Source organism: Lynx rufus, unplaced genomic scaffold (assembly GCF_022079265.1).
Source record: "Lynx rufus isolate CCGP_SWC_20201006 ecotype Redwood Valley unplaced genomic scaffold, mLynRuf1.p SCAF_8, whole genome shotgun sequence".
Classification (NCBI taxonomy): domain Eukaryota; kingdom Metazoa; phylum Chordata; class Mammalia; order Carnivora; family Felidae; genus Lynx; species Lynx rufus.
In genome coordinates, this window is record NW_025814896.1 from 1,867,239 (window position 1) to 1,894,412 (window position 27,174).

At 58.0% G+C, this 27,174-nt stretch overlaps 1 protein-coding gene across 1 annotated transcript in view; it reads left to right on the forward strand.

Moving 5' to 3' along the window:
• The window catches only part of TAF4 (TATA-box binding protein associated factor 4), a 66,172-nt gene that overhangs the window by 19,187 nt on the left and 19,811 nt on the right, over positions 1-27,174 (forward strand). The window contains exons 2-7 of the mRNA XM_047067923.1: positions 17,590-17,756; positions 18,966-19,085; positions 22,156-22,275; positions 23,041-23,163; positions 24,591-24,680; positions 25,251-25,496. Of these exons, the coding sequence (XP_046923879.1) occupies positions 17,590-17,756; positions 18,966-19,085; positions 22,156-22,275; positions 23,041-23,163; positions 24,591-24,680; positions 25,251-25,496 (866 nt within the window). The remainder of the gene's footprint in view (positions 1-17,589; positions 17,757-18,965; positions 19,086-22,155; positions 22,276-23,040; positions 23,164-24,590; positions 24,681-25,250; positions 25,497-27,174) is intronic.

Sequence of the window (27,174 nt, forward strand, 5' to 3'; positions counted from 1 at the left end):
CATGGCCCTGCTCTGCTTTGGTTGGTCCTCACTGTTCTTGCTTCCAGCATCCACCCGCCCCCTTGCGCTTGTAGGGCGCCCGTTTCGGGGTGGGGGGGGGAGGTAAGGCGAAGCACAGTGGGTCTCTGCCGAGCAGTCTCACAGACGGACTGTCAGGTGGGAGCGAATAGCGCCCAGCTTCCGTGCGCGCTCCATCACACCTGGTGTGCCGCTCCGGAGAGAAAGGATGTCAGCAGAAGTGGATCATGCATTCTGGGATCGTCCTCTGTCGGGTGCAGACGCTGGCCGCAGAGTTCCCAGAAGTGGCAGTGTGGCCCTCTGGCCGTGACACTGAAATCTCAGGTGGTGATCTTTATGACCGCGGGTTAAGTTAGTACGAGATTTCGTAGGACACAGGTAGCCCGAACCACAGTGGAAAAGATCGATCCACCAGACTTCAGAATCAGAAGGAAACTTTTGCTAGGTGATAGTCGTCGTTGATAAACTGGAAGGCAGGCTTCAGAGTGGGGTGGTGCATCTGACGGAGAACTTGTGTAGAGCACAGGGAGGCAGGTCAGAGCAGTGGTCAGAAGACCGTTAAGAATGGGCAGAAGAGGGGCGGCTGAGTGGCTCAGTCAGTTAAGCGTCCGACTTCAGCTCAGGTCACGATCTCACGGTTCGTGGGTTCAAGCCCTGCCATCGGGCTCCGTGCTGACAGCTCGGAGCCTGGAGCCTGCTTTAGATTCTGTGTCTCTCTCTCTCTCTTTTCCTCCCCCACTCGTGCTCTGTCTCTCTCTCAAAAATAAATAAAAATATTTAAAATAAAAAAAAAAAGAATGGGCAGGTCTGAACAGACACAATAGAAGGTATAAAAATGGCCCTCAAGCATATGAGAAGATGCTCACGTCATTGGTTATCAGAGAAGGACACGTTAGAGTCCAGTGGGTACCCCATCGCTTCCACGCCCACTAACAGGCTGCACCCCAGCCGGTGGGCGTGGGGGTCATGGAGCCCGCAGGTTGCCGGGGGTGAGTGCCCAGTAGGAGGAAACAGCACGTGGCAGGTGCTCGAACAGCACTGGGTCCTTGCTGTGTCCAGCAGCCTGTCCAGGAGGAGTGACGTGAACGTCCGCGAGGGACTCCCTGGCAGCGTTTGCAGCAGCCCTACTCACCAGAGCCCAACTTGGAAATAACCTAAATGTCCGGGAGGTGCACGGCGTGTGGCCCGTCCGCAGTCGGTACTTGGTGACGTGGAGGAAAGGGTGCCGACACCTGCAGCTTTGTGGAGGGGCTCACAGCACTCTGCCGGGTGCAAGAAACCAGGCCCCGGACACCGGCCGTTGCACGATCCCAGGTCTCCGAGACCCCAGGAGAAGCCGCGTGGTGCCCACAGCGGTGGCCTGCTCTGGGGAGCCTGCCACGTGGTGCCGGGGCGCTTTGTAACTTGATGGAAATGTTTCAGGTCTCGACTGCAGGAGTGACTACTCAAGTGTGTTTATTTGCTCGAGCTCCCAGATTGTGCGCTTAAAACAGGTGGACTTTATTCTTTGTAAACTAGATTTCAGTAAAGCTGCACCTAAAAGGTTATGGTGCCTCTTTCTCTGTCTGCCTCGGTGCTGCATCATGTTCCGGAAGGGAGGGTAGTTGTCATTTGTATAAAGTGCCAGCGTCTGCGGTCTCCTGAGGCCAAGAAGCTGGCTCTGGTGTTCAGGGGCTTGTTTGAAATGGCTTCGTTAATGGTCGATCGGGTCTGATATGCGTACGCACTTTTCTTATGGCTAAAACAGAGCGCTTGGAAGCGTCTGCATGCGGTGAGGAGAGGTTTGTTGGCTGTGCCTGGAGAAGGGCCGCTGCCCCCCTGGGCACCTGTGTGAGCAGTTACGTGCTGGGGGCCGTGGGCACCACCCGAGTCGGGTCCATCTTGGCTTTGTTCAAACGGAAGCATCGCGTGGTCTTCGTTAGAGAAAGTGGAGTGTCCGTCAGGGGCTGGCTGTGCACTGAACCCCACGGATGCGTCTGGGGCTTCCCTCCAGGCCTGGCCGTTTCCGTAGTGGCCGCTAGAAGGTGCAGCTCCCCTTGTCCGTAGTTACAAACATCTGGTTTTTAAAAAGATGTAAATACAGAACGTATTTCCATGTAAATACAGCAGCCCCCCCCCCGCCCTTATTTGCAGGGGGATCCGCTCCAGGACCCCCAAGGAAGCCCCAAAGCGTGGGAGCACCAAGCCCTACACGCACCAAGTGTTTTCCTCGACACACACTCCGCCCTCGGTCGAGCGCGGTTTATAAACCCTAACCGGGCGCAGCGGGAGATTAACAACGGTGAAACAGAACGGTTGTGACAATGTGCTGTGACACACGTCGTGTGACTGTGGTCTCTCTCCGGGGCACCTTCTTGTCCTGGGCTCACCCTCCTCGTGCCCAGGTGACGGGACGAGATGCCCGCGCCAGGGGATGGACGTCACGTGAAGGACGTGGCACGTGACGCAGAGCCAGGCTGCACCTGACCTTCCGACCTCGAGTCAAGGGGAGGGTCCTCTGCTTCCCACGTGGAAGCGGCGGGAGCCCAGCGTGGATGAGGGGGTAACTTCCGTGATGTATGCTCATCCTGCAAGATTTGATAAGGACAAAAAAATACGGGAAAGACGTGAAGGGTGATCCATATTATTGTCCCCAGGCGATCATTGTGGCTGTCCCTGACGCACCGTTTCCTTTCTAAAAGTTCCCCGGTCCTCCACTACTGTGGGGAGTTACAGACTCCGTGGTTTTTTTTTTTTTTTTTTTTCCAACGTTTATTTATTTTTGGGACAGAGAGAGACAGAGCATGAACGGGGGAGGGGCAGAGAGAGAGGGAGACACAGAATCGGAAACAGGCTCCAGGCTCCGAGCCATCAGGCCAGAGCCCGACGCGGGGCTCGAACTCACGGACCGCGAGATCGTGACGTGGCCGAAGTCGGATGCTTAACCGGCTGCGCCACCCAGGCGCCCCTTTAATGTTTATTTTTGAGACAGAGAGAGACAGAGCATGAACGGGGGAGGGGCAGAGAGAGAGGGAGACACGGAATCGGAAACAGGCTCCAGGCTCCGAGCCATCAGCCCAGAGCCCGACGCGGGGCTCGAACTCACGGACCGCGAGATCGTGACCTGGCCGAAGTCGGACGCTTAACCGACTGCGCCACCCAGGCGCCCCAGACTCTGTGGTTTTAATGGCCGTGTCCTTACCGAGTGCCAGCTCTGTGCCGGCACGTTACATGTGATGGGGGTCCTTCCGGAAGGGGTGACGGGCCGCGTGCGCCACACGAAGTTCCAGCACGCGCACATCGGGGTCTGCTGCGCAAGTGAGGCGGGGTAGGAGGTGCTGTTCAGACGGGTGCTCAGGGAGGCCACTCCGAGGAGGGACAGGACGGGGGGCTCCCAGAGCGCCTGCGGAACTTTCCAGACAGCGGGCTGAGCCTGCATTCTGGGAGCAGCCAGTGGGGAGTGGGGTCCCAGGGGTGTGGCTGTGGCAGGCGGCGGGCGCGAGCATGCTGGGTCGCTTGCACGGCGGGCTTACGTGTCGTCCGCGCTGCTCTGCGGTCTCTGTGCCTGTGTGGCCGGGCATGGTCCCCGCCTGCCTGTCCCCAGGTGCTCTCTTGTGTCTTCCTCCACGTGCCCTGGGCATCCTTTTCCTCCCGGCCTCTGCCTGAGCCTGGAGTTAACTTCTGTGTGCCGGCGGCGTGGCTGTCAGCGTGCGGGGTTCGTGGACGTGGGAGGAGGCGTTGGGGGATGGCCCCGCGCTGTCGCTCTGTCCCCGTTGGCAGTGAGCGCCCCCTTCCTTCAGCCGGAGAAGTGTCAGCACGTGGCTTGGGCAGGGCCCCGCATCTGGGGTCAGGGAGCCAACCGCAGGGTACTTCCGATTCAGGTTGCTAACCCAGCAGGGGTCCCTTAAATTCTTTGAAATTGTGTTTGTAGCTCTTCCCTGGCTCGGAAAATCACGGGTCTGATAATGCAATCCTGTTTACTCACTTGGCGTATCGTACCATATGCTTAGAGTTTCACAATTAAACAGTAAAAGTGGAGTTTAAGGTTTCTTGCAGTTCCTGTGTGTTCAAACTCCATTGAAATAATTCCTTTTTCCGTGTGTTTTGTTACCAGTTTGATGATACACGCTTTAGTTCTCTGCCCGCGGCAGGAGAGCTGGGTCTGCAGAAGCCTTTCCTCTGTCCCCTCTCTCTTGCCTGTCCCCAGAGACAGTTTAAAGTTTTTATTTTCATTGGTTTCTGGGCCATTCATTCAGTTTCTTTTTCTTTCTTTCTTTCTTTCTTTCTTTCTTTCTTTCTTTCTTTCTTCCTCTTTCAACAGGCTTTTTTATGGGGAAGGGACTGAAGAAAGGGAATTGGATGAGAACTGATTTATTTTTATTTATTTTACAGCTTTTTATTTTTATTTTGTTTTGTAATGTTTATTTTTTGAGAGACAGAGAGACACAGAGCATGAGCAGGGGAGGGACAGAGAGAGAGGGAGACACAGAATCCGAAGCAGGCTCCAGGCTCCGAGCGGTCGGCACAGAGAGTCCCGTGTGAGGCTGGAATCCACAAACTGCGAGATGATGACCTGAGCCAAAGTCAGACACTTAACTGACTGAGCCACCCGGGCGCCCCCGTATTTCTTTTTGTAAGAGCAAGCATGTTCGTGTTCACACCTGAAGTGCACGTGTGCGGAGTTGCACCCTGTTTTCCTTGATGATGTACCCTGGAGCTCATCTTGTGCTGGCATTCTGTGTTAACTGAGAAACGGACTTTTATATCTGGCCCACTCAGAGAAAAATTACTTTTCCTAGCGACACCTTCCTGCACGGTGCAGGCACTAAAACCTTCAGAATACCTCTGGAAGGAATGGTCCAGAAGGACACCTGAGCTCCTCCTGCCACAGGGACGAGGCCCAGCAGCCCACGCCGGCCGAGCCGGGGAGCTCCGGGCTGCAGGTGGGGGCCTGCCGGGCGGTCCCGCCGACCGAGGTGAGAGGCAGCTCCCCCCGGGCTGCTGTGCTGTCGCCAGCGGGTGACTCAGCCTCCTGGCCACGCGCCAGCCGGGTGTGAGGAGGCTCGCCTTTAAATAGAGCTCAGCACGCGTAAGGCTTTTCTTGGGGGTTAGACGCCCATAAGACACATGCAGCACAGTGCGCCCGCTTTGAGAAGTGCGTGCATCTGTCCGGCCCCCTCACACTCCGGACGCACATGCTCCATTCACCCCCAAGGGCCTCTCCTGCCCTCTCGTTGACAGGTACGCGCCCCGCTTCGCGTCTCTGTAGTTTTGTTTGCCGTGTCACAATTCGCGGAAATGTACTTGCACGTCGCGATCGTGTCTGGCTGCTTCACGCGGGGTGTTCTGGGTTCGCCCCGGTCGCGCACACACCGTATCCGTCAGTCCACCGGGCGCCGGCGGTTCGGTTTCCTGGTTTGGGCAGTAATGAATGAAGCGTCTCTGAGCGTTCGTGGACAGGGCTCGGTGTGGACGTACGCGTGCGTGTTCTTTTCTCCAGGGTAAATACTGGGAGCGGAATTGCTGAGTCACAGGGGAAACCTGTGTTCAGGCTCCTCAGGCTCAGGCCAGACTTTTCCTAAGTGGTTGTGGGAATGTGCTGTTCATCCAACAGGAGAGTTCCTGTCCCTGCACGCCTGTGCCGCACGTGGCAGGGTCGGCCTCTTGCGTTCTAACTGCCGGTGGGTGTGTGGTGGCGCCCCACCCATCTGGCTTCACGGTCCTTTCTTGAGACTTAGTCTGCATATCGTGACGTCGACCCCGTTGAGCGTCTGACTTTGTGAGTTTTAACAAACACATACGTTACGTGTGACTGCCACCACGGTCAAGGTGTGGACTCCTCCCCAGGCCTGTTGGCGGTTGCCCCCGGCGGCCCCTCACTGGCCCTGGCACCCTGTCACTATGATTTGCCTCATCCGGGGTTCCGTAAATGTGAGCTTGCACAGTGGTGGTCTTGTGTGTCTGGCCTCCTGCACTTAGTGGGACGCTCCTGAGGCTTAGCGGGGTGTCGCACGCACCCCTTTCATCGTGGACGACTGTTCCATGCCGTGGATTTGCTGCATTCTAGCCGTGCTCTGAATCGTCTCTCTCTAATTGGTAAGAGTTAACCTCTATCCCGGTTACGATTCCTTGGAGGTCACGTATGTGGCCGGTGTGCTCCTCAGCTGACGGCCAGCCTTTGCACTTTTCTTCATGGCGACGAGTGGGTTTCTTGGTTTTCCTGTAGCAGCATTTGTCTGTCTTGTCTTCGTGGTAAACACCTTTGAGTCATATTTAATACCTTCTTCCTAACCCCAAGGTCCCAGGGATATTCTCCTGTATTTTCTTCTGACATCTTGACATTGGCTTCTGTCCCACAGGATCAGCTGTGTGTGTGTGTGTGTGTGTGTGTGTGTGTGTGTGTGTGCTGCGGTAGAGCTCAGGGTCACTCTCTCCTCTTTCTCCAGCAGACAGTTGCCCCAGCACTGTTTCTTTGAATGGGCCTTCCTTACCCCACTGGTCTGCACGTCCCTCTGCAGTATTTCAAGTTTGTGTTACATAGGGGTCAGTTTCTGGGCTCTCGGTGGCTCTCACTTGGTTTATCTGCCTTTTCCTTGGTAGCATCGTGTCCATAGTGTGCTGACACTGTGCTGACACTGGGGCAGTACCTCACTCGCTTCTTCCAGAGAATTGTCTGTTTTTTGGTATTTTGATCTTGCTTATACATTTTGCAGCCAAATCTTTGAAGCTTGTGAAAGTCCCCATAGTTGCTTTGATTGGGATTGTATCGGTCCGTGGGTCAGTTCAGGGAGGATTGACATCTACGGTATAGTGCCTATGTATTCACGAATTTGGTTTATCACTCTATTTAGATCTTCTGTAAGATCTTTCATTCAAGTGTATGTATTTTTTTCCATGTAGGTCTTGTTAGATTCTTTCTAGGATTCTCTAAATAGTAGTTTTTAAGAATTGCATTTTCTAGTTTTTGGTGATGGTACATTGGATTGTAGTTGAGATTTGGATAGTGACCTTGTGTCTACCAATCTTATCGAATGCTTTCATTAAAAAATGTGTGTGCCATTAAAAAAACTTTATTTATTTTGAGATAGAGAGTGAGAGTGTGTGGAAGGATCAGAGAGAGAGAGAGAGGGGAAGAGAGAGAATCTCAAGCAGGCTCTGCTCTACCAGTGTGGCGCGTGATGTGGGGCTTGAACCCATGAGAACCGTGAGATCATGACCTGAGCCGAAGTCAGATGCTCAACCGACTGAGCCACACAGGCACCCCTGTGGGTGCTGGGTTTTTTTGGGTGTTATATGTGAAGAATCCTGTTCTGTACAATTAATGACAATTTCATTTCATCAGAGCCTTATGCTCCCACTCCCTGACCTGTCCTCTGCGCTGTCGGCTTGCTGGGACCTTGGGTACGGTGTTGGGTGAAAGAGGTGATGGCTGGCCTCTTTGAATTATTCCTGATTTCAAAGGAAATGCTTCTAAAGATCTGCCATTGGAGACGATAGTTTGTGGATTCCCTTCATCAAGTTAAGGAAGCTCCTTCCCACTGCTAATTCTCCGAAGTTGTTTGCTTTTTTTGGCGGGGATATTTATTCTGTAGTCATGAGTGGATGTTGAGTTTATCAGATGCTTTTTCTGCCAACTGTGGGAATTGCCTTCATGTTACTGAAAACTGCACAGTGTCTCTTGTCAGCACCTTCTTCCTCCCACCTGCGCTCTCCTTCCTCGTTCTCCGGCTTTTCCAGCCGCACCCCCACACCCACACTTCCGGAGAGTTCTGAAGCCACCAGCTAGGAGCCCCCGGCTTCTCCTTCCTGAGTGCCGGCCCCTCCTGCCTGGGCCCTTGGGGCCTCGCTCTCCTGTGCTTGGACCTCAGCCTCCTGGGTCCCCTCTCTGTGCCCTTCCCAGCTGACCCTCGCGGTGTCCTCGCCTGCGTCTCTGGGACAAGGTGTGTTCTCCCTCACCCTCCCGGCAGCGAGGCCCCACTCCTTCCCGCGTCTTTACCGTGTCGCTTCCTCCGTGAAGCCCGTTAGGCCCCTCAGATGAGGTGCGGAGGCCCCCTGGCTCCGGGCTCCTGCAGTGCTGCGTGGCCCCCCTCCATGGCCTGGGTGGACGCGCGCGGGTCCGCTGCTCGGCTCGTGCCCTCCCCCCACCACGCGGGAGGCCCCAGGAGCGGGTGCCGCCTTGTGCTCCTGGTTTTCGTTGGTGCGTGTTGCATGCTGGCACGTAGTAGGTCCTCCGTGGGTGAGTTGCTGGCTGATGGCGGGAAGGGATGGGCTCGGGCCCCTGCTTTGCTTCCTTGACTCCAGTGTTCTGAGAAGCGGGGCTGCCCGGGGCTGACGTTCTGCCGTAAATCACGTAAAGTCACGGCCTCTGCCACCTGACCTCCGTTTCCTTGAACTTGTGCAGCATTTGCACGAAAACTTCCACAAGAGGCAGGGCGTCCAGTGTTCAGTGTAGCTCTACGGCCCCAGGCGCTGGACGGGCCTCCAGCCTGGCTCCCCCGAGTCCGGTCCTGCGGCACGGGCGGCTCTGACTGGCACGGCGCCTTTGACGCTTTGAGGTCAGTCCCTCTCCTGCGGCCTCTGTGGCTCCCCAGCCAGCTGGACACGTGCGAGGGCACAGACGCTCACCTCAGGGTGGCCGAGTGTGCGGATTTGAGGGTACAGTAGATGATACTGACTGTGCGAGGACGTAGACCTTGCCGAGTAGAAGGCCACGGGGATGACCCTGCAAGGGAAAGTGCCTTTCTCTCTGCTTACTGATCCTGACAGAGACCCAGAATGTTCCTCCAGAGCATCCTGCGCATTCTCCTCCCCGGTGTTCGTGCAGAGCCACCTGTCCTATTTCCAGAGCTGCTCTTGGGACCCTGGACACCAACACAGCTTTGTGAGAGAGGCGGTGCAGAGGCGGCTTCTTCGGCACCTGCCTGGGGCTGCTCTGCACGTCTGCTTTGGGACTGCGTTCCTGAGGCTTTGCCGGGAGCATGTGCACGTTTACTCTTGTCTACACACGGTTTACACTAGGAAGCACTTAGGGTGAATAACAGCAGTATCCCTCACAGGAGAAGACAAAGTCCAGAGAAAGGGGGTAGGGGAAACGAAGGAAAGGCAGGATGGACTGGGGGCGAGGGCACGAGGGGCCCTGGGCTGTTCCGCTGCTGTGGGTGCGCTGGGGGCACAGGTGGGGAGCAGAGCCTCCCCCGGTCAAGGCTGAGGGAGCACCAGAGGAGTGCATGAACCGCACCTGGAAGGGCGTGGTAACGTGTGTGTGCAGAGGCTCTCGGGTGATGCAGGGCGTTTAGGATTTCAGCCTGAAGAGTAAGAGGTAACTGCGCTCCGTCTCGATCCTGAGAGTTCAGGGAGGTTGAGGGGTTGACCTGGGCCAGTGGGGGTGCTCGCTGCCCACATGGGGAGGCTGCCCGGAGCAGGAGTGCAGACAAGTCGCCGACGCCCCTGGATTTCAGGGGTTTTAGAGAAGTGAGAACATGAGAAAGTGGCGCTGGCCGAGCAGAGGAAGGACCGGGGCGCAGAGCCCACGACTCCTCTCCCATGCGCTGTGCCCTCCCAGGCAGGGGCAGGGACACTGGGTGAAGTGCGCTGGGCCGGTGCTTGTCCGCCAGCCAGGCAGGTCGGGCCGCCGGCCCCTTGAGAGTGGGGAGGCCTGGGGCCATGATGTTGGAGGGCAGCCTGGCCCTCGGTTAGGGAGGCTGTGTCTTCCGTCCTGCCCTGTTGTCGGAGAGCCGGCCGTGTCTTTTCTGGGGACGGTGTCTTCTCTCCACCTTCCAGAAGAGCAGTGACACGTAGACAGTGCTGGAGCTGCAGGGCGGGGCTGCCTGGACCCTTTGGCGCGTTGGTGTTTAGTGTCTGTTGAGTGCGAGGCCCCGGCCGCCCCCGGACACGTGCAGCATGGAGCGTCCGGGACCGGGCTGGGCAGACGTCCATGGGAGAGAGCGCCTCGGCTCCCAGGGTTGCGATGGGGCCACAGGGATGGGGATGGTGCGTGGGTCCCGAGGTGAAGTGGTGGTGGACCTTGAGGGGGGGGGGGGCAGAGGTGGCGGCAGGCAGCCCTCCTCACAGCCCGTCACCCAGCCCTTGCTGGCCCTGTTTTTCTCGCTGTGGATTTAAGTGACGCGGGGACTGTAACACTGACGTAAAGGGCCGTAGATGGTGGGGCATCGTGCAGACACCCTGAGCCGTGTGCAGACCGTGGTTTTCGGCTCTCAGCACACCGCTGAGCACGCCCGCGGCACTGTCACCCGGGTCGGCCCCCTGTGTTGCTCCGCAGGTGTATTTTTACGTCACACATCAAGGACATGCGTCTCTCCCGGCACACAGTCGGAGCACATTCCTCTGGATCATGTGCGGTTCTCGGTGCGGACGTGGCCCGCTGGCTCCACCTGTGCCTCCCGGGCGAGGGACGCGCCTTCCAGCACTGGTGCTGTGAGAAGAGACCCTTGCCCAGAATTTAAGCCCTGCATCCACCCCAGGCTGTGATAGATGTAGGTGAAGAGAGTCATCTAGTAATTTGCCCGTCTTCGTTAGTGAGGCTGAGCTCCTTGCTGCCTGGCCCTTTGTGTTGCTTTGGGGAATCACGTGATACATTTTTTGGCCACTGATATTTACTTAAAAAATGTTTTTAGATTTTATTTTTAAGTAATCTCTATACCCACTGTGGGGCTCGAACTCACAACCCTGAGATCAAGAGTCACATGCTGCATGGACTGAGCCAGCCAGGCGCCCCTTGGGCACTTTCTAAAGTAGATAAGACAGCTGTGATTACGACAATTTTGTCAAGATTTGGACAGAATTTTGTTTTCAGAAATTATGCTTTAAACACATTCATTACAAAATTTCGACCCGTATGGAAATGTGTGACCCACCCCACCCCCCACCCATGGCCTCTTCCACCGGCCCAGCCCGTGGCAAATGGTTTCGCAGGGGGTGTGTGTGTGTGTCTGTGTGTGTGTGCACGCGCGTGTACATGTGTGTACATGTGTCTAAAACACAGTGTCTGAAGAGTTCTGGGGACATGCTACTTTAAACTGTTAACGTCCTAAGTTTCATCAGGACTTGGAAAGCCCCAGGACGCTGTGAGGAGAGGGAAACGTGATGGGCTGTGGAGTCCTGACTCTGTCTCAGGCCGCCATCCGCTTTGAACCCTGAACTGGCGGGGGATCCACCTGCCCTGAGGCTTTTTTGTGTTTCTGTTTTATTGAAGCTCCGGGGACCCGCAGCGGTATGTTGGTTTCAGCGCACGATGCACGACGTACGACGTGGCGATTGGCATGTCTGTCACGGTCATCCCGAGTTTGGTGTTTTGTTTTCATCAAACATCTCAGATATTTTTTCTAATCTTTCGCATTTGAAAGCATTGACAGCATGGGAAAACAGTTCCCTTTTTTTTTTTAATATTTATTTTTGAGAGAGAGAGAGAGGGAGAGGGCATGAGCAGGGGAGGGGCAAAGAAAGAGGGGGACACAGAATCCGAAGCAGGCTCCAGGCTCTGAGCCGTCAGCACAGAGCCTGACGTGGGGCTCGAACCCATGGACCGCAAGACCATGACTTGAGCCGAAGTCGGAAACATAACCCACTGAGCCACCCAGGTGCCCCAGGAAAACAGCTCTTCACATGCACGTCCACCAGATAGCACACTAGCCACTGGTTGTATTTTTCTTGGCTCATTGTCCTTACGATGGTTGGGCTTGTTTGCAGCTGGCCCGTGGAGTGCGGCTGGAGGTTGTGTTCTCTTTGTCTGCCCCTCCATGCAGACGTTTGAGGGTGTCAGTCCTGCCCCCAGGGAGCTTGTGCTGAGGGAGGCACCGTCCGGGAGCCACAGTCGTAGGATGTGGGCCTCGAGCTGGCTCTGGAGGCAGCAGAGCAGAAGGAATGTTCTAGAACAAGGCCCTATGGTAGGCAGGGGCTCTGTGGCTGGCGTCTTCAAGGTGAGGCTGCAGAGGGAGGGCCATCTTATCCCAAAAGCTGTGGGAAGCCCCTGCAAGCTCTTTGGTAGGAGGGTTTCCGAACCATTGCTCCATGGTGAAGGGAGGTTGACCATGCTGCTGGGTACCAGTAGCTCATCCCTGGTCATCTGTACTTTTCTGTTTTATGGATATTCCAGAGTCACTTGTCCTTTTATGTGCTGGTGTACTTCTGGTTTGTTCCCACCTTGTTACACACAAAGCTGCTGCGGGTGATGTGTGTGTGGGTCTGTGTGTTGTGTCGCCCTGGGGACCTGATGTGCGCTCCCTGATGACTGGTGTGGCGCACCCTCACGTGTGCTCACTCGCCATCTGGTATCTTTGGTGAGTGGTCTCTTCAAATGTGTTGTTTCTTATGTGTTTTCTTGAATTCTGTATTGTTGTGGATGCAGGCCTGTCCTTGGGTGTGGGCCTTGCGAGGACTCCATCCTGCGGCCTCTATTTTCATTCTGAGTGTGGTTTCCAAAGAGCAGAAGTGTTTAGTTTTGATAAAGTCCAGTTTACCAATTTGTTTTTATGGGTTGTGTTTCTGGTGTTGTGTCTAGACTATCTTTGCCTAACTCAGGGTCACAAAGATTCCCCTTCCCCCCCCACGTTGTCTTCCAGAAACTTAGAGTGTTAGGGCTCACGTTTAGGTCTGGGATCTGCTTGGAGTTGCTCTCGGTGTATGGTGTGAGGCACGGATCCAAGTCCATGCTTTTCGCGTGTGGATGTCCGCTGGTTCCCCATTTGTCGAGAGGCTGCCCTTTTCCCATCCGGTTGCCTTTGTAGCCACCACTGGTCCGTGTTTGTGCAGGCCTATTTCTGGACTGTTTTGTTCCTTGATCTGTTCGACTTTGCCTCAGTGACCGCAGCTTTCTGATGCCTTTGGAAAAGGTCAGTGTTAGCCTCGACTCGGTCCTCACTCCTGCTTGTTTGGGTTACTCTAGGACCTTGTGTTTGTGGATTGTAGAATCAGCTTGTCTGTTTGCACACAAAAGCCTGCGGGGGTTCAGGTGGGTTTTGTGTTACATCTGCAGATGGCGTTTGCGGGGAGTTGACATCCTAACCACGCTGGCCTGGTGAAACTCTTCACGTCACGTGTTCCTTAACGTCTCTCGGCCGTGTTTGTAGCTGGCGGTGTATGCTCAGATGAACTGAAGTTCGTGATGATGGCATGTGTGTTGTGCAGGGAGCTGCACAAGCTGGAACATGAATCGGGTCAGAAGCTTCATCTCCAGCTAAATATTCAGAAATGCGGTAATGCCACTGCTCCCTGCCCCGGAGCAGCAGTGTTTCCTCCTGTGCTGCTCTTGTTTCCAGCCTTGAACTGCCCCCCTGTGCAGATGAAAAAGAAAATATTGAAGTTTGCAACAGTAAACAGGTCTTAAAAGAAAGGTGCCCTCGGTGCGCACTGTTAAACACCGATGCCCCCCGGAAGACGCAGGATGAGCCTTGACGAACAGGGCCCCGCACTCTGGTGGGGACTTCTTCACCCCCCAGCTGGCGCCCCAGCTCAGCTGGCCGGTGGGTCCTGCACCACTGTCTGCTGGCACTTCAGGGGCCCAGGGGGAGTTTTCCAGAAATGATTGTGCAGTTTATGGACGAGCGTGGTGAGATGTGACATTGACCAGCTGCTCGTGAAGGGTTGAAACCCTGGGACCAGGGCCACGTGTCTGGCCTCACGTGTGAGTCGGGTGTGGATTGGGCTCAGCAGCACTGTTTGGTCCAGTTGGTGCGCTGTCCCTTCCCTGCTTAGGCCTGCGTGGCGGGGTGTGGTGCCAGGACGCGGGAGCCCCGCCCACGCGCTTGTCTGACCCTGTGCCCCGAATCCTCGTCCCTGTGCGTTTAAGAGGCGGACAGCCATGAGAGTAAAAGGAACACTTGGGCCTTAATTTCCACCAGCTTTACCGGTGTCCCTGTTAGCATCTTGCTTGGTCTGCTGCCCCTCCCGGCGGGGCTGCGGGTGGCGGTGTGGTGGGAGGGCCCCAGGGGCGGTCTCCCTTCTTCCCCGGCCCTCCCGGCCCTCCCCCTCCACGGTCTCCTCCTCTTGGCGCGGGAGCATGGGGTGTGCGGCACTCAGAACTGAAGCATCCGGCGAGGTGCAGACAGACTGTGCCCTTTTCTTGGGCACGTCCTGACTCCGGCTTCTTCAGCATCAGCGTCGGGGCTCAGAGCACAGTCTCATTGTGCACGTGTGTGATCGCGGACGGCTTTGCCTTTCCTGCCGCTGTCTGTGTTGACTCTCACCACGGCCCGGCGGAGACCTTGTGGTGGAAGTCTGGTCCCCCTGACCCCAGCTGCTGCTCCCTGCTCCTGTCACTCCAGCTCCCGCTGTTCCCTCGGGGAGGCGCCCCCTATCCCAGGCCCGCGTGTGAAGGGCTGTGTCCTGAGCCCCCTGGCTTCCCCAGAATTGAAACAAATTTGTTTTGCTTTTAAATTTCAGCATGGTTTATTATGAAAGGGACGTTTTGGAGGGAAGCTTACTTAATGGGCAGGTGGGGTTCCCAGCGGAATCCAAAAGTGCCTGTTTAATTTGTAGTGTAGCTTTGACCTACATTTTGGTTAAAAATACGATAAGGAATGTTGTAGGAGAGGGATCATGACAGCTAACATTGGGTGAAACCTTGAGTTTATCCTGAACTCTGGTGCTCGAGGAGGGGTCGGATCCGTTCTTAGGAACTGGCGGTCCGCGCGATACTGGGATACTGTGTGTGCGCTCCGCTCTGCTGTGTGGGGCGCCCTGCCTCCCAGGGAGGGGCGGGTCAGGGTCTCGTGTGGCGAGCACAGGGAGGCCGGTCACTGCTGCATGGCACGGACCTTGGAACTACCGGCAGGGCGTTCTTGCTGTGCACTGTCATTTTAAAATCTGAGCTTTCACAGCAGCAAAAGATAGAGAATAGTCCAGTATCCTCACCAATAAAGAAATCATAAATACGCTTTGGATGGAATATTACGTAGCTACTGAAAATTGTGTTTTTGAGGAATGTTCAATGACACGGAAACAACTTACGCTACAAGTGAGAAGACGACGCGGGCTGAGTAGCAACGCCATAGCCTCAGTTGTGTTCACAGTGGCCTTGGTGTGTTTTCCACGCACACGGTCACCAGAGGACGCGGGATTTCAGGAGATTTGTTTTCCGTGTGCGTCTCTGAGTTCCTCAAGTTTCCCGTACAAACTCTACTCTGGGAAAGATATCAAAATTGTTAAAAAAGAAAACCCAAGTTCTTTTCTGTCTGCCCGATCAGGGTTGTGGCTTCCGTGGACTGGCTGGTTTTGGCTTTAATGTGTCTGGAGTAGAAGGGAGGCGGCGGCTCCCGGGTGAGGGAGGGGCCGGGCTCCATCAGGAGGCCTGGAAGGCCGGTCCGGGGCTCCCAGGCTTGCCTGGTGACTGCCTGTAGGGCTCGGCTGCACGGGCCAGACAGGCTCTGAAGGGTCTCCTGAAGTGGGCGTTGTGTTTTCCGTGTCAGGGCTTTGCCGGGTGGCCCGGATGTGCGGGGGGCCTTTGGCGGCGTCTGTGGGTGGGGGAGGGGCCCACCTTGCCCCTGCAGAGGGTGGGGAGGGGCGGCCTCCCGGTGTGACTGTGGGCCAGGCCTGTGTGTCTCAGCGTTGGCAGGAGTAGACTCTGTACAGCTGCTTATCTGTTTGAGATGAGTGGTCACAGCCAGAGTTGACGAGATCCAGGGCTGCGATAACGTCATTAAGACGGGGTGTTCGACGCAGCGGTCGGTGTGGTGACCGTCCTCGGGCTATTCTGCCTATTGCCCGATCAGTGACCATAGCTGGGGAGACTGGGCGTGAAGTGCGGCCCCAGGACAGCGCCTGCCCTCCTGTGCACGTAGCCTTCCCTCCGCCTCAGGAGCGAGTGGCTGTTCTCGGGTTCGCGGTCAGTGGGGGTCCCGGGGTCTACGAGCAGCCCGCCTCCCTCGTGTCCAGCTGTGTCCGTCAGTCTCACTGCTCCATTTGCATACCCACTTGGACGTGTTTGTAATGCCCGAGTCCAGTTACGTTACGTGCTTAAAGTTACGTGGTCACTTCTCCAAATTTTGTTCAAACCACAGGCCTGCTGCGTGGCTCATGGTACCTTTTCTTACGGGTCTGTGGGGCCAGGGCACCACTTCTGTTTTGTTAGCATCTTAACCACGTCACTGGTTCATACATGTTTATCCTTTAAATATTCCTCTAAGTTTCTGTAGGTGTGATTTCTTAAGCAGAAAAGCAGCTGACAGTCAAAGCGCGTTCATGCACTGCCACGTTAACAGGCTTAAAGTTGGGGCACTAAGTCACGGGTGCTGCCGGGCCCTTTACGTGGCCAGGGGCCTGGCCATCCCTCCTCGCTGCTCGGCGACATCAGCAAGTGGCTTCCCAGAACCCTAACGAGGGGGAGGGGGTCTCTAGTGACTAGTGACAGGGGATGGTGGGCTTGAGAGACTGGCATTGGGAGGAGGGCCAGGTTTCCTCTTTTGGGGTCCCCAGTGTGCTAACGGGCTCCAGGGTCTAGGAGAGTTCAGCAGAGTGTTATTTCAGCAGCTGGTTTTTGTTTTGTTTTTACATTTCAGCACGGTTTATTATAACGGGGACGTTTTGGAAGGAAGCTTACTTAATGGGCATGAACGTGGTTCTTTGAAATGAGGGATTATAGCTGTGAGCCCGGGAGAGGCCTGTTACTTCTGGACGTCATGCTGGGTGTCGAAGGAGCCGGGACCCGGGGGTTCAGGGGCTCCTCTGGGAGTTACTGGGGTCGTTCAAGCTCCCGTTTGGTTCGGGAGGGAAAGCCCTGATGCTGCTCGTTGTGAGGCCGGCTGGCCGTTTCTTCTCGGAGAGGCCACCTTGTGTGCAGCCTGGAAGAGGCCGTGCCGTGCCGGGGAGGCCTCCTGTCCCGGAGCGCCATGCACCGGGCCTCGTGCGAAGCGGAGCGTTTCTTCCTCGCCCTGTCCCACCAAGTGGGAGACTTATCCCCAGCTGGGGATAGGCTGCTGTTTCTGGTGGAATCGACGACGTAAGTGCTTTGTGGTTCTTGAAGCGACAGTTAATGCCGCGTCTGGCTGGTGGCACTTGCTTCCTGGTGATGGAGCTCTGGAGCTGCCAAGCGCGGGTGGCCGTCCCTGTCCCTGCGTGTGTGTCGCGGGCGCCCCAGGTTAGCCGCGGGCGTGGCACGGCCCCCGCACCCGAGAGCAGTCCCGGGAGTTGTGTTCCCGAGAGGAGTGCCTGCTTCGGGCCCCGAGGACCCCAGGCCTCCCTCCTCCGAGACGGCCGGTGGGGCTGGGGGCGGTGGCGAGCGCCGGGCCGCCTCGTGGGGCTGGCGTGTGGCCGTGCAGGCGGCCGCGGGGCAGGTGCTGTGGCCGTGGGAGCTTCGCCGCCTGGCTTCCTTTCCAAGACTCAGTTGCTGCTTGAATCCCACGAGGAAAACCTCGTACGTCTTTCTGTCCCGGACGCCGTCTTTCTGTCCCGGACGCCGTTTTTCTGTCCCGGACGCCGTCTTTCCTGGCGAGTGTGCGACCCTGCACTCTCGCGGCTTCTCCTTTTTCCTTCTCAGAGCCGACCGGCTCCCCTCTGGTAGGGTCAGCACCTTCCCTGGCTGTGGCGGAGGGGGGGCGGGGGCGGGCACGTCTCCTGACGCCAGGTCTCCTCTATCCCCAGGTATGGTCCTCGTGCGGAGCGAGAACGGGCAGTTGTTAATGATTCCTCAGCAGGCCTTGGCCCAGATGCAGGCCCAGGCCCACGTGCAGACCCAGCCTCAGACCACCATGGCGCCCCGCCCTGCAACCCCCACAAGTGCCCCTCCCGTCCAGATCTCTACCGTACAGGTGAGTGCACGCGCGCCAGGTGGCAACAGCCCGAGGGACGTCCTTCCGGCAGGTGTCCCGCGAGGGCGGAGAGGGGCGGCCACGCGCGGCCACCCTCGGGAGGCTCAGGGGAGCCAGCTCCGCGTCCATGCTCAGCGAAACTCTGCCTGGACTCCGTCCTGTCTGTTCCCTCCCCTCCCGTGACGCCACCCCCGGTGCCTCAGTCTCCTCTTCTGCAGAGTGAACCCTGCGTGCGTTAGTGTTATTGTCAGGGAGGCGCGTGAGAGCGTCAGGAGATTGCGTTGAACGGCACCCCCGCCCCACGTGCTTGGGAGGTTAGCACCCTGGGCCCGGAGGTTGGCTGGAGGGGGGACGGGACCCCCGTGCTGGCGTGTCTTGTCCGCATCCTGACTTCCGTTCAGCGCGTGCCAGCACGCTACCCGCGTCTTGTCTCCCGATGCCTTTCTGCCCGGTGCCGTGGCCCTGCCGTCCTGACTGGCTGGCTGGTTAGTAACTCAAGTGGAGGCTGGAAGGGGCTTGAGGTCTCTTCCTCCTGTGATTTCAGCCGCGTTCCCTCGGGAGGTGAAGGCCTGCACTGTAGACGGAGGACTTGGCTGTGCAGGGAGACACCGTGCCCCTCATCGAATGTCCAGGGCGGCTCAGAGCAGTGTTGTCAAGGCCCGTGGGGCCGTGTGAGGCGAGATGCAGGCAGATGACACCCGTGCTGTCACCGTCACGTGTGTGTGTTACCGTCTGGCCGCCAGCGTGGCCGCTGTCAGCCCGCGTCTGCACCACTGTGCTCAGGACTGGCCCCGTCTTTCTATCCGGATTAGTGTCAGTGGGCCGCTCGGACCGCTGTCTCCTTTACTTCCTGTTCCGCAGCAACGTGACCCATCTTTAGACCCAGGGGACGCACGCTTCTTACCGTTTCAGTGCTTACGAACAAGATGACTAGAAATCCACACAAGGACTGATTTCCCAGATACTCGCGTTCTTTAAAGTCCACGTTTGGTAGACCGGGGTGAAGGAGCCCGGTGGTGGTGTTACCACCGTACGCACAGATTCCGGTCGCACGCTCCCCCCTTGAAGTGGGGCGGCTCTGTTGACTGTAGCTCGCGGCCCGATGCGCCCGAGCCCCCCCTTCTGCGGTAGCGGGCGATTCGGCTGTGTTGGGGGCGGGGAACCGTGTCAGTCGTTGCTCCTTTTAGATGATGCCTGCTTATTTTTCAGGCACCTGGGACCCCTATTATTGCACGGCAGGTGACCCCAACAACCATAATCAAGCAAGTGTCTCAGGCCCAGACGACGGTACAGCCCGCCACGGCACTGCAGCGCTCGCCCGGAGTGCAGGTGAGGAGGCCGTGGGAGCAGCGCCCTCTGCGTGGAGGTCGGGCCTCGCGGGCTGGGAGGTCGGATGCAAAGGTGGGCTTCGGGAGGAAGTGTCCTGAGGACTGTTTTGTCTCTGATGGCCTACCCAGGCTAGGTCAGGCTTTTCTTTAAACCGCATGGGATTGAACACCAGCGGTGGGGTTTTTTTTTTTTTTTTTTAAATATTTATTTATTTTTGAGAGAGAAACAGAGCATGAGCAGGGGAGGAGCAGAGAGAGGGAGATACACACTCTGAAGCAGGCTCCAGGCTCTGAGCTCTCTGCACAGAGCCCGACGCGGGGCTCGAACTCGTCAATCGCGAAATCGTGACCTGAGCCGAAGTCGGTCGCTCAACCAAGCGAGCCGCTCAGGTGCCCCGACACCAGCAGTGTTTTTAAAACGTCCCCCTGGGGCGCCTGCCTGGGTGGCTCACTCGGCTGAGCGTCTGACTCTTGGTTTCAGCTTCGATTATGATCTTGTGGTTTACGGGAGCGAGCCCTGTGTCGGGCTCTGTGTTGATAGTGTGGAGCCTACTTGGGATTCTCTCTCTCTCTTAAAATAAGTAAATACACTTTAAAAAAAAAAAAAAAAAAGCTTCTCCCTGTGCCAGAAGCATAATTACAAATAATCACCTTAATTAAAAAAAAATTTTTTTTTTAAATTGAGAGAGAGTGCATGCGAGCGGGGGAGGAGGGCAGAGGGAGAGAGAGAATCCTACAACCTCTGGGATCATGACCTGAGCTGAAATCAAGAGTCAGAAGCTCAACCGACTGAGCCACCCAGGTGCCCCCCCGCCTTGTTTTTTAAAAAATGTTTATTTATTTTGGGGGAGGATGGGCAGAGAGAGAGAGAGAGAGAGAGAGAGAATCCCAAGCAGGCTCCGCACTGTCAGCACAGAGCCAGACACAGGCTCGAACTCACGATCTGTGAGATCGTGACTTGAGCTGAAATTAAGAGTCAGCCGTTTGACCGACTGGGCCACACAGGCGCCCCAGAAACAATCGCCTTATTACTATTTGACCGTAAAGCAGAGGAATCTGTAGCGTGGACGGTTTGGGCGTGGTGCCCGCCGACCTGTAAGTGCGGGGGCGAGGATGTGCGTCTCGTCTGGGAGCGGGGCCTCCTGCTGCTCGTGTGCGCTGATGGGTGTGATCTCCACAACCCCCTCCTCCTGGTGAGGCACTGACAGGTGAGGGGTCGGGGGCTTCTGGAACGCACCCCTGGGCCCGTGTGCGGCTGCCCAGCTGCCCTGCGTCCCCGAGGCCTGTGCCCTTTGCCAGGAACCAAGCCCGGTCCCAGAAACGTTCCCCATCGGCCTTCTGGGGTTGGTGTGTGTGTGTGTGTGTGTGTGTGTGTGTTCTTTCCCGGGTGTCCGAGGCTGTGGTGGGGAGAGTGCCCTGGTGACCCTCCCCTGTCAGCCTGCCTCTGGTCAGTCAAGCCGAGGGCAGGCTGGCCCCTTCCGTCAGCCGGGAGGAGCCCCCTGGGCAGGGTGGCGGCTGGCGCTGGGCGGCCAGGCTGGGGAGCCGGAAGCAGAGGGGTTCAGAGCTGTTCGGTCCTGAGGTGTTTCGAGCGTCCGTCACGATGCAGGTTGTGCGGCGTTGGCCACTTTGTGTCGGGCGTCTGCCGTGTGCGGGGACCGCGCTTCCGTCGTCGCTGGTTGTCGTGTGACGCCCCCCTGTGCTGCTGTGGGGCGGGCGCTGTTCCGGTTTCCCAGATGAGGAAGCCGAGGCAAGAGTGGTGTGGACGGTTGGCGGGGGAGGCCCAGGAGCCTCCTGGCGCCGGGCGCCCTGCCCTCTGGCTGCACCTCGTCGTCTTTCCTTCTGTGTCTGCGGCAGGGAGGTTGTTCCTCGGAGCAGCTGGACAGGTGGGAGCAGAGCGGCAGACTCGTGTCCTCGGAGCGCCCGTGAGAGGGTGGCTGTCCTGGGACTCGCTCTCCGCCTGGGTTCAGTCCGGTGGGCGTGTCAGAGTTCTGCTCACAGTGAGCGGAGCTGTCCTGACAAGGCCCTGAAGCTGGCGGGTCAGGCGGAAGGCAGACGCGGTGTCGGCACCACGGGGTGACCTATGCACGCGTCAGGCCCGCAGAAGGGAACGTGGGGAGTGTGGCTTGAGGTGCAGGGGACTTGCACGGGGTGACAAGTGCCCTGGCCGTTTCCGGGCGTCCGGAAGCCTCTGAGCGGTCCCCCCAGCTGCCCCGAGACGGTGGCTCCGTGTGTCCTTCCCCGCAGCCTTCCTTCGAAGGGTCATGTGATGTTCTCAGTAATCCCTGCGAGCGAACCTTAGGAGTGAGCGAGCACACTCGGGTTGTAAGGAGAGGGCCCGCCGTCTCTAGCTCCGTCCCCTCGCGGGGTGGGGGGTTGGGGGCTGAGCGAGCCACCGGCACAGCCGCAGATGCTCAGGGGAGGCCTCCCGGCGCGCCGGGCCACAGACAGCAAGGTCTGGAAAACCGGAGAGGGAATGTCGAAGGCTAGACGCATCAACTGGGAGAATGTAATACACAGAGCAGTAACTGTTTGTCGCGACGGCTCGTGTGGAGCCAGGCTCCGGGAGCCCCCAGGGGCTGCCGTGGGGGTCTCCGGCCCCTCCCCACTCGCACCCACTCCCTACGGATTGCTCAAATCTGCTCGGAAAGCCCTCGTTTTGTGATGTTTCTCGATGAGGCTCGCTCGTGGAGAGCAGGGAGAGGCTGGCCTGGTGGCGGGGGCGCAGCTGGGGCCCCCGCCGGAGGTGATGTGGGTGGAGACCCGGCGGGAGGACGGTCCTTTCCCGTCACTGGCTTCTGCACAAGCCAGGTGACACGTTTTCAGCTGTAGTTTCTCCGTTTTGCTTCTCATTTCTGGGAGGACAGACACTTCACACTGGTGGCCGTGGGACTCCTGGCTCCGGCCTCCGCTGGCCAGGCTCTGCCCTGCCCGGGCTCCTTGTCCCCAGTTTTCGGCCAGGCTCGCTGTCCGCGGGGTCCAGGGCTCCGCCTGCTGTGGGTCTCGTTCTTTTTGGGGGATGTGAGGGCCGTCTCTGCAGGCCCTCTGTTTACCTTGCCTTTGGACTCTCGTAGCCTCAGCTGGTTCTGGGTGGCGCTGCCCAGACAACTTCCCTCGGGACGGCCACGACTGTTCAGACGGGGACACCTCAGCGAACGGTGCCAGGGGCCACCACCACCTCCACGGCTGCCACGGTGAGTGCCACCCGTGGGTGGGAGACGGGAGCCTCGAGGGGCCCTCCGCCCGCCCGCAGCCCCCCTTCCTGCAGGGTAGAGCTGCGCGGGGCAAGCACGGCCCGGGGACCTCGGCCTCTCCCAGGCGGGCTGTGAGCCAGCGGGCTCTGCAGGGCGGCGGGAAGGCCCTGTCCCCCTGCTTGAGGCTCCAGGCCGCACAGAGGTCCACGGTGACAGAAGCCCAAAAGGTGGCATTTGAGGCCGCGGCCTGTGCAGCATACAGGAGCGACTGTCCCCAGAGCAGAGCCACGTCCCTGCTGGGCTTCCAGTGGCTCCCCGCGCACGTGCGCGTCGGTCACCTGCCGGGGTCCTGCTTTATTTAGACTCCCTCTCACGCTGCTCTGCTCAGGCTTTTCCGCACCTCTCGTAGCTGGGTCATAGTTTAATTCCTTTTGTTGCGAGTTTACGTAGACGCCAGCTTTTCTTTATGGTAAAGCCATGTCATGGGGGACGTGCCACAGGTTCCTCACGGTCACGCGTGTGGTTGTTCGCCCGGTTACGTCCCCGGGCGTTGAGCTGCTGGCTGAGTCAGGGTGAGCTCTGCTGTGCCCCTCGCTTGGTGTGGCCACACGGCACACGTCCCGGCTTCCACCCCTCAGCAGCCCTGAGAGTCGCTGCATTTTCTGCAAAGGAGTTTCTTGTAGACGTTCCGGTGAACCCAGAGGCTCTGATGGAAACCTGCCTCTTTAAGACTTTTTCACTTGTATCTTTTTAACTTGAATCCAGGAAACCATGGAAAACGTGAAGAAATGTAAAAACTTTCTATCTACGTTAATAAAACTGGCCTCATCTGGTAAACAGTCTACAGAGACAGCCGCTAACGTGAAAGAGCTGGTCCAGAACCTACTGGTAAGAGGATGCGGCTCTGAGCACTTGTTTGACACGCGGGGAGGTCCCGCCAGAGGCGCGCGCGGCCTGTGGTGGCCTCCTGGGGACTGACCCGCACCCTTGGGTGGAGGCCGGCGCCCGGCCCGTCCTGCTTCCCACGGCACTCACATGAAGGCCCCTTGAAAGCGTTCTGTCCACCTCAGGAGCGTTTGTAAACACACCTGATTGAGAGCGTTTTCGAGGCTTTTTCTTGCACCTCTCTGTGGGCACGGCCGTCTTCTCTGCGTCCCCTTTGGTCTCAGGTCCCTCCTCCTTGCCCTTCGCTTTCCTTTTGGTTTCTTTGTTGAGGAAGCCTGGTGGTTTGACATCTGGGCTCTTGGATGCTTTCCGTCCTTCCGCTGGAGGGATGTGTCTGCCCGGGGCCTCCGTTCTCGACGCAGGCAGCCGGGTGGGGGGTAGAGGGGGGACCCCTCCCCCGGGGTGACGGGTGGCAGGACAGCCACTCTCGGAGCCGCCGTCTCCTCCCCAGGGGGCTGGCTCTTGCCCCGCTTGCAGGCCACCCTGGTTTTGGTCTGGAAAGGACAGAAGTCGTGCCCCCGCAGGCAAGCAGTTGCTTGGACCACGCACTTAAGTATTTTCAGGGAGCGTAGAGATTGAAAAACGATCTCCCCTCTCGTGGGAAGCAACAATTCCTAGCTTTTTGTTTTAATTGTAACAGTTCCGCCTTCTCGTGAAAATCGCTGACAGAGTAAATGCCTCTCCTGTTCATCCCCGTGGTCCCTTGTCTGTGGTCTGTCCCCTCTTGCCGAAGGAGCCACTCGGCACTACGTCCCTCGCTCCCCACGTGATCTGGCAGTACCCCTGCCCCCGCCTGGCTGTGCTCTCGGCAGGGCACCGGGGCCCCTGTTCCACCTTCTCATGGGCCCTCCTGGTCTCCTGGACGCTGTTGCCGCTTCCTCTTTGAAGCTGGCATTAGTTAGGGCCTGGCTGCTGGTAACACCCCAAACAAGAGGGCACAGGTTGGACAGGTTGGGCGGAAGCTCGAGTTCCCCTGCGGGACCCCAGACGTCGGCAGCCCTGGCTGAGAGCGCTCCCTCTTAGGGCTTCCTCTCGAGGATGGCCCGTGACATCCCGTCCCTGCCCGCCTCTATTTGCCTCCCCTACCCTGAGACCACACATGCTTCGGTTTCCAGAACAGGGTTGTGCCCCCCTCTTGTCTGGGTTCTCACTTCCCACCCCGGGCTTCCTCCTGGAGGCTTGGGGGTCTCAATGTGGGTCGCCTCTTCTTGTAAAGGCGTCCCTGACTTGCCCCATGCTGTCACCTGTGCCCCATGCAAGACCTGGCCGAGAGGACGCTGATTCCAACAGGGCACCAGAGCAGTGCTGAATAACAGAGGAGTGTTAACTTGTGTTCACGAGAGAATTTTGTTGTGGTTTTCGTTTTTAAGGATGGAAAAATCGAAGCGGAAGATTTCACCAGTAGGTTATACCGAGAACTTAATTCTTCACCTCAACCTTACCTTGTGCCTTTCCTGAAGGTAAATGTGGAGACCCCCTGCGGCACTGCACGCCGGCAGCCTGCCGTGGGCCTGGTGGAGGGGAGAGGGGGGCGCCCAGGTGGCCCCGTGGGCTTGTGGGTTTCAGGTGCCCTGTGACGCTCCTCACGTTCCCCGTCAGGGGATTTTTCTCTGAGCCCTGAGGCCCCTGGCCTGTGGCCTGGCCGCTGGCACAGAGCAGACAGAAGCACCGGCCGGAAGGCCGATGGACGGGGCTCGCCCGTTGGCGGTGGAGTTCAGAGGCATCAGGCCGGCCCTCTTAAGTAACTTTTGGTGCCGTGACATTCTTAAGAGCCTTTCGGAAATACCGCCCTTTTCTTTTTTCTGAACAAATTCTAGCCGGTTCTTTCGGAGAATAATCCTGCTCGGTGACAGCGGGGCTGCGGGTTAGTGCGCCCGGCTGCCCGCGCCGACGCCCAGAGGCGTGAAGGCGCTGAGACCCGCGCGGTTGAGCTTGAGGGGCTTGCTCCTCAGCGCGGGAGGTTTCTGGGTTTGTGAGGAGGGCGCCCGGCCGCGTGCCGCCGCCAACCCTGTGTCTGTCTTCCCGCCCAGAGAAGCTTGCCCGCCTTGAGACAGCTGACCCCCGACTCCGCGGCCTTCATCCAGCAGAGCCAGCAGCAGCCGCCGCCCGCCTCGCAGGCCACCACCGCGCTCACGGCCGTGGTGCTGAGCAGCTCGGTCCAGCGCACGGCCGGGAAGACGGCGGCCACCGTGACCAGCGCTCTCCAGCCCCCTGTCATCAGCCTCACGCAGCCCACACAGGTTGGCGTTGGCAAGCGGGGGCAGCCCACGCCGCTGGTATGAAGGCGAGAGCCTCGCCCGTCACCCCCGTGCCCACCTCTCACGCAGATCGGCCACGGCTCAGGGACGCGTCCCCGCGGGCAGGCGGCAGGGCTCCCGCTGGGGGAGGCCGGGGCGCTAACAGAGTTCAGGCGTGAACTGGGGCCGAGGCCCCGCACGCGTGTTTCCTGGGAAGACGGGATAAGCCCGTTGGCTCTTACCCAGCGGCCTGTCCATTCCCGGTATCGGCCGGGGGTGTTCGTGCCCCCAGTGAACACCGGGCATTTGTAGTGAATCTTCAGTGGGACGTTATCTTTGATCAGGAGCAGCGGCCCCGGGACAGGAAACCGTGTGCCTGGCGATGGACACATCAGGCAGGCGGTCGGTGGGCCTTTTGTCTCACGGCCTTGAGCCCAGCTCTGCAGCCCCAGTTTGGGTCTCGGTGACACAAAGCTGCAGGCTACCGATTGTTGATTTAAGGTGTGGATCCAGTTTTCTGAGTTCCGTGGCTAGATGAGGGCTGTCTTTGCTGGGAAGGGTTGCATTTCAAATTTTTTTTTTTTTTAAGTTAATTTTGAGAGTGAGACCGCGTGAGTGGGAGAGGGGTAGAGAGAGGGAGAGAGAGAATCCCAAGCTGGCTCCGTGCTGTCAGTGCAGAGTCCGATGTGGGCTCAAACTCATGAACTGTGGGATCATGACCTGAGCTGAGATCATGAGTTGGACGCTTAACCGACTGAGTCACCCAGGCGCCCCAGGAGTTGCATTTTAAATGTGCTCCCCAAACCTGGAAGGGCAGTTGGCTTTTTTAATTTCAGAGGGATTTTGTTGCTTTACAGACCATTAGAGTTCCCCCACGGTGCAGGTTCCCTTGTCACCTGATAGCGGGTCGTAGAGTGTGTTTTGTCACAGCAGCCACATAGTAACTGAGTGAGCCACCGGTGAGCCACCAGAGTCCATGGCGCTGTTTGCCCACCTGCTCAGGGAAGGCTTTGTCTCGCGTTGACCACTGGTGAGGAAGGTGTGCTGAGATGGTGGGTGAGAGCGTCTGGTCTGCCGGGCTGGGCACTGTGCGGTGCTGCGGGCTGAGGGTGCGTGCGAGAGGAGGGCTTTTCGTGCCGAGGGTGCAGGTCTGTACGTACAGGGCCGTCCTACCCCCCTGGCCTAATTTGTGCTAAAGGGGCGTTCCCTTGAGGAGAACCTCGTGGGTCCCAGTCTTTCCTGGAAAGGTCTGACTTGTGGTGCGTAGTTGTGACCTGACCTGTGTTCCTGGTTTGTGGTCAGAGGCTGTGGTGACCCACGGGGTCACTTCTGCACTGCGTTTCCCAGTCCCGCCGGGGGCGGGGGGGTGTGTGTGGGGGAGCAGCAGTGGGATCAGGCCTGAGTCCGGTCCATTCCTGGATCCTGGAAGCCTATGGAGATGAAAACCGTGGCTTTTCCCTTAGTTCGTGGCAAAACCTGACTCTGACTCTAACCACCCTGAGGCAGTTGTTGTCTTGACTCTTCCTTTAGAGGGTGAATTTTCATGGGTTTGTTGCAGAAACAGTTTGGTTGCAGGGCACCACCCCGTGTCCCCAGCAAGTGTCTCGTAATACCGGGCACGCCCATCAGGTCACCTACGTAATAACCTTCTGGGCCGGGCAGTGTGTCTCTGGCACAGGGAGTGCCACTGTGCGTGGGGCGGGGCGCTGGGCTGGGC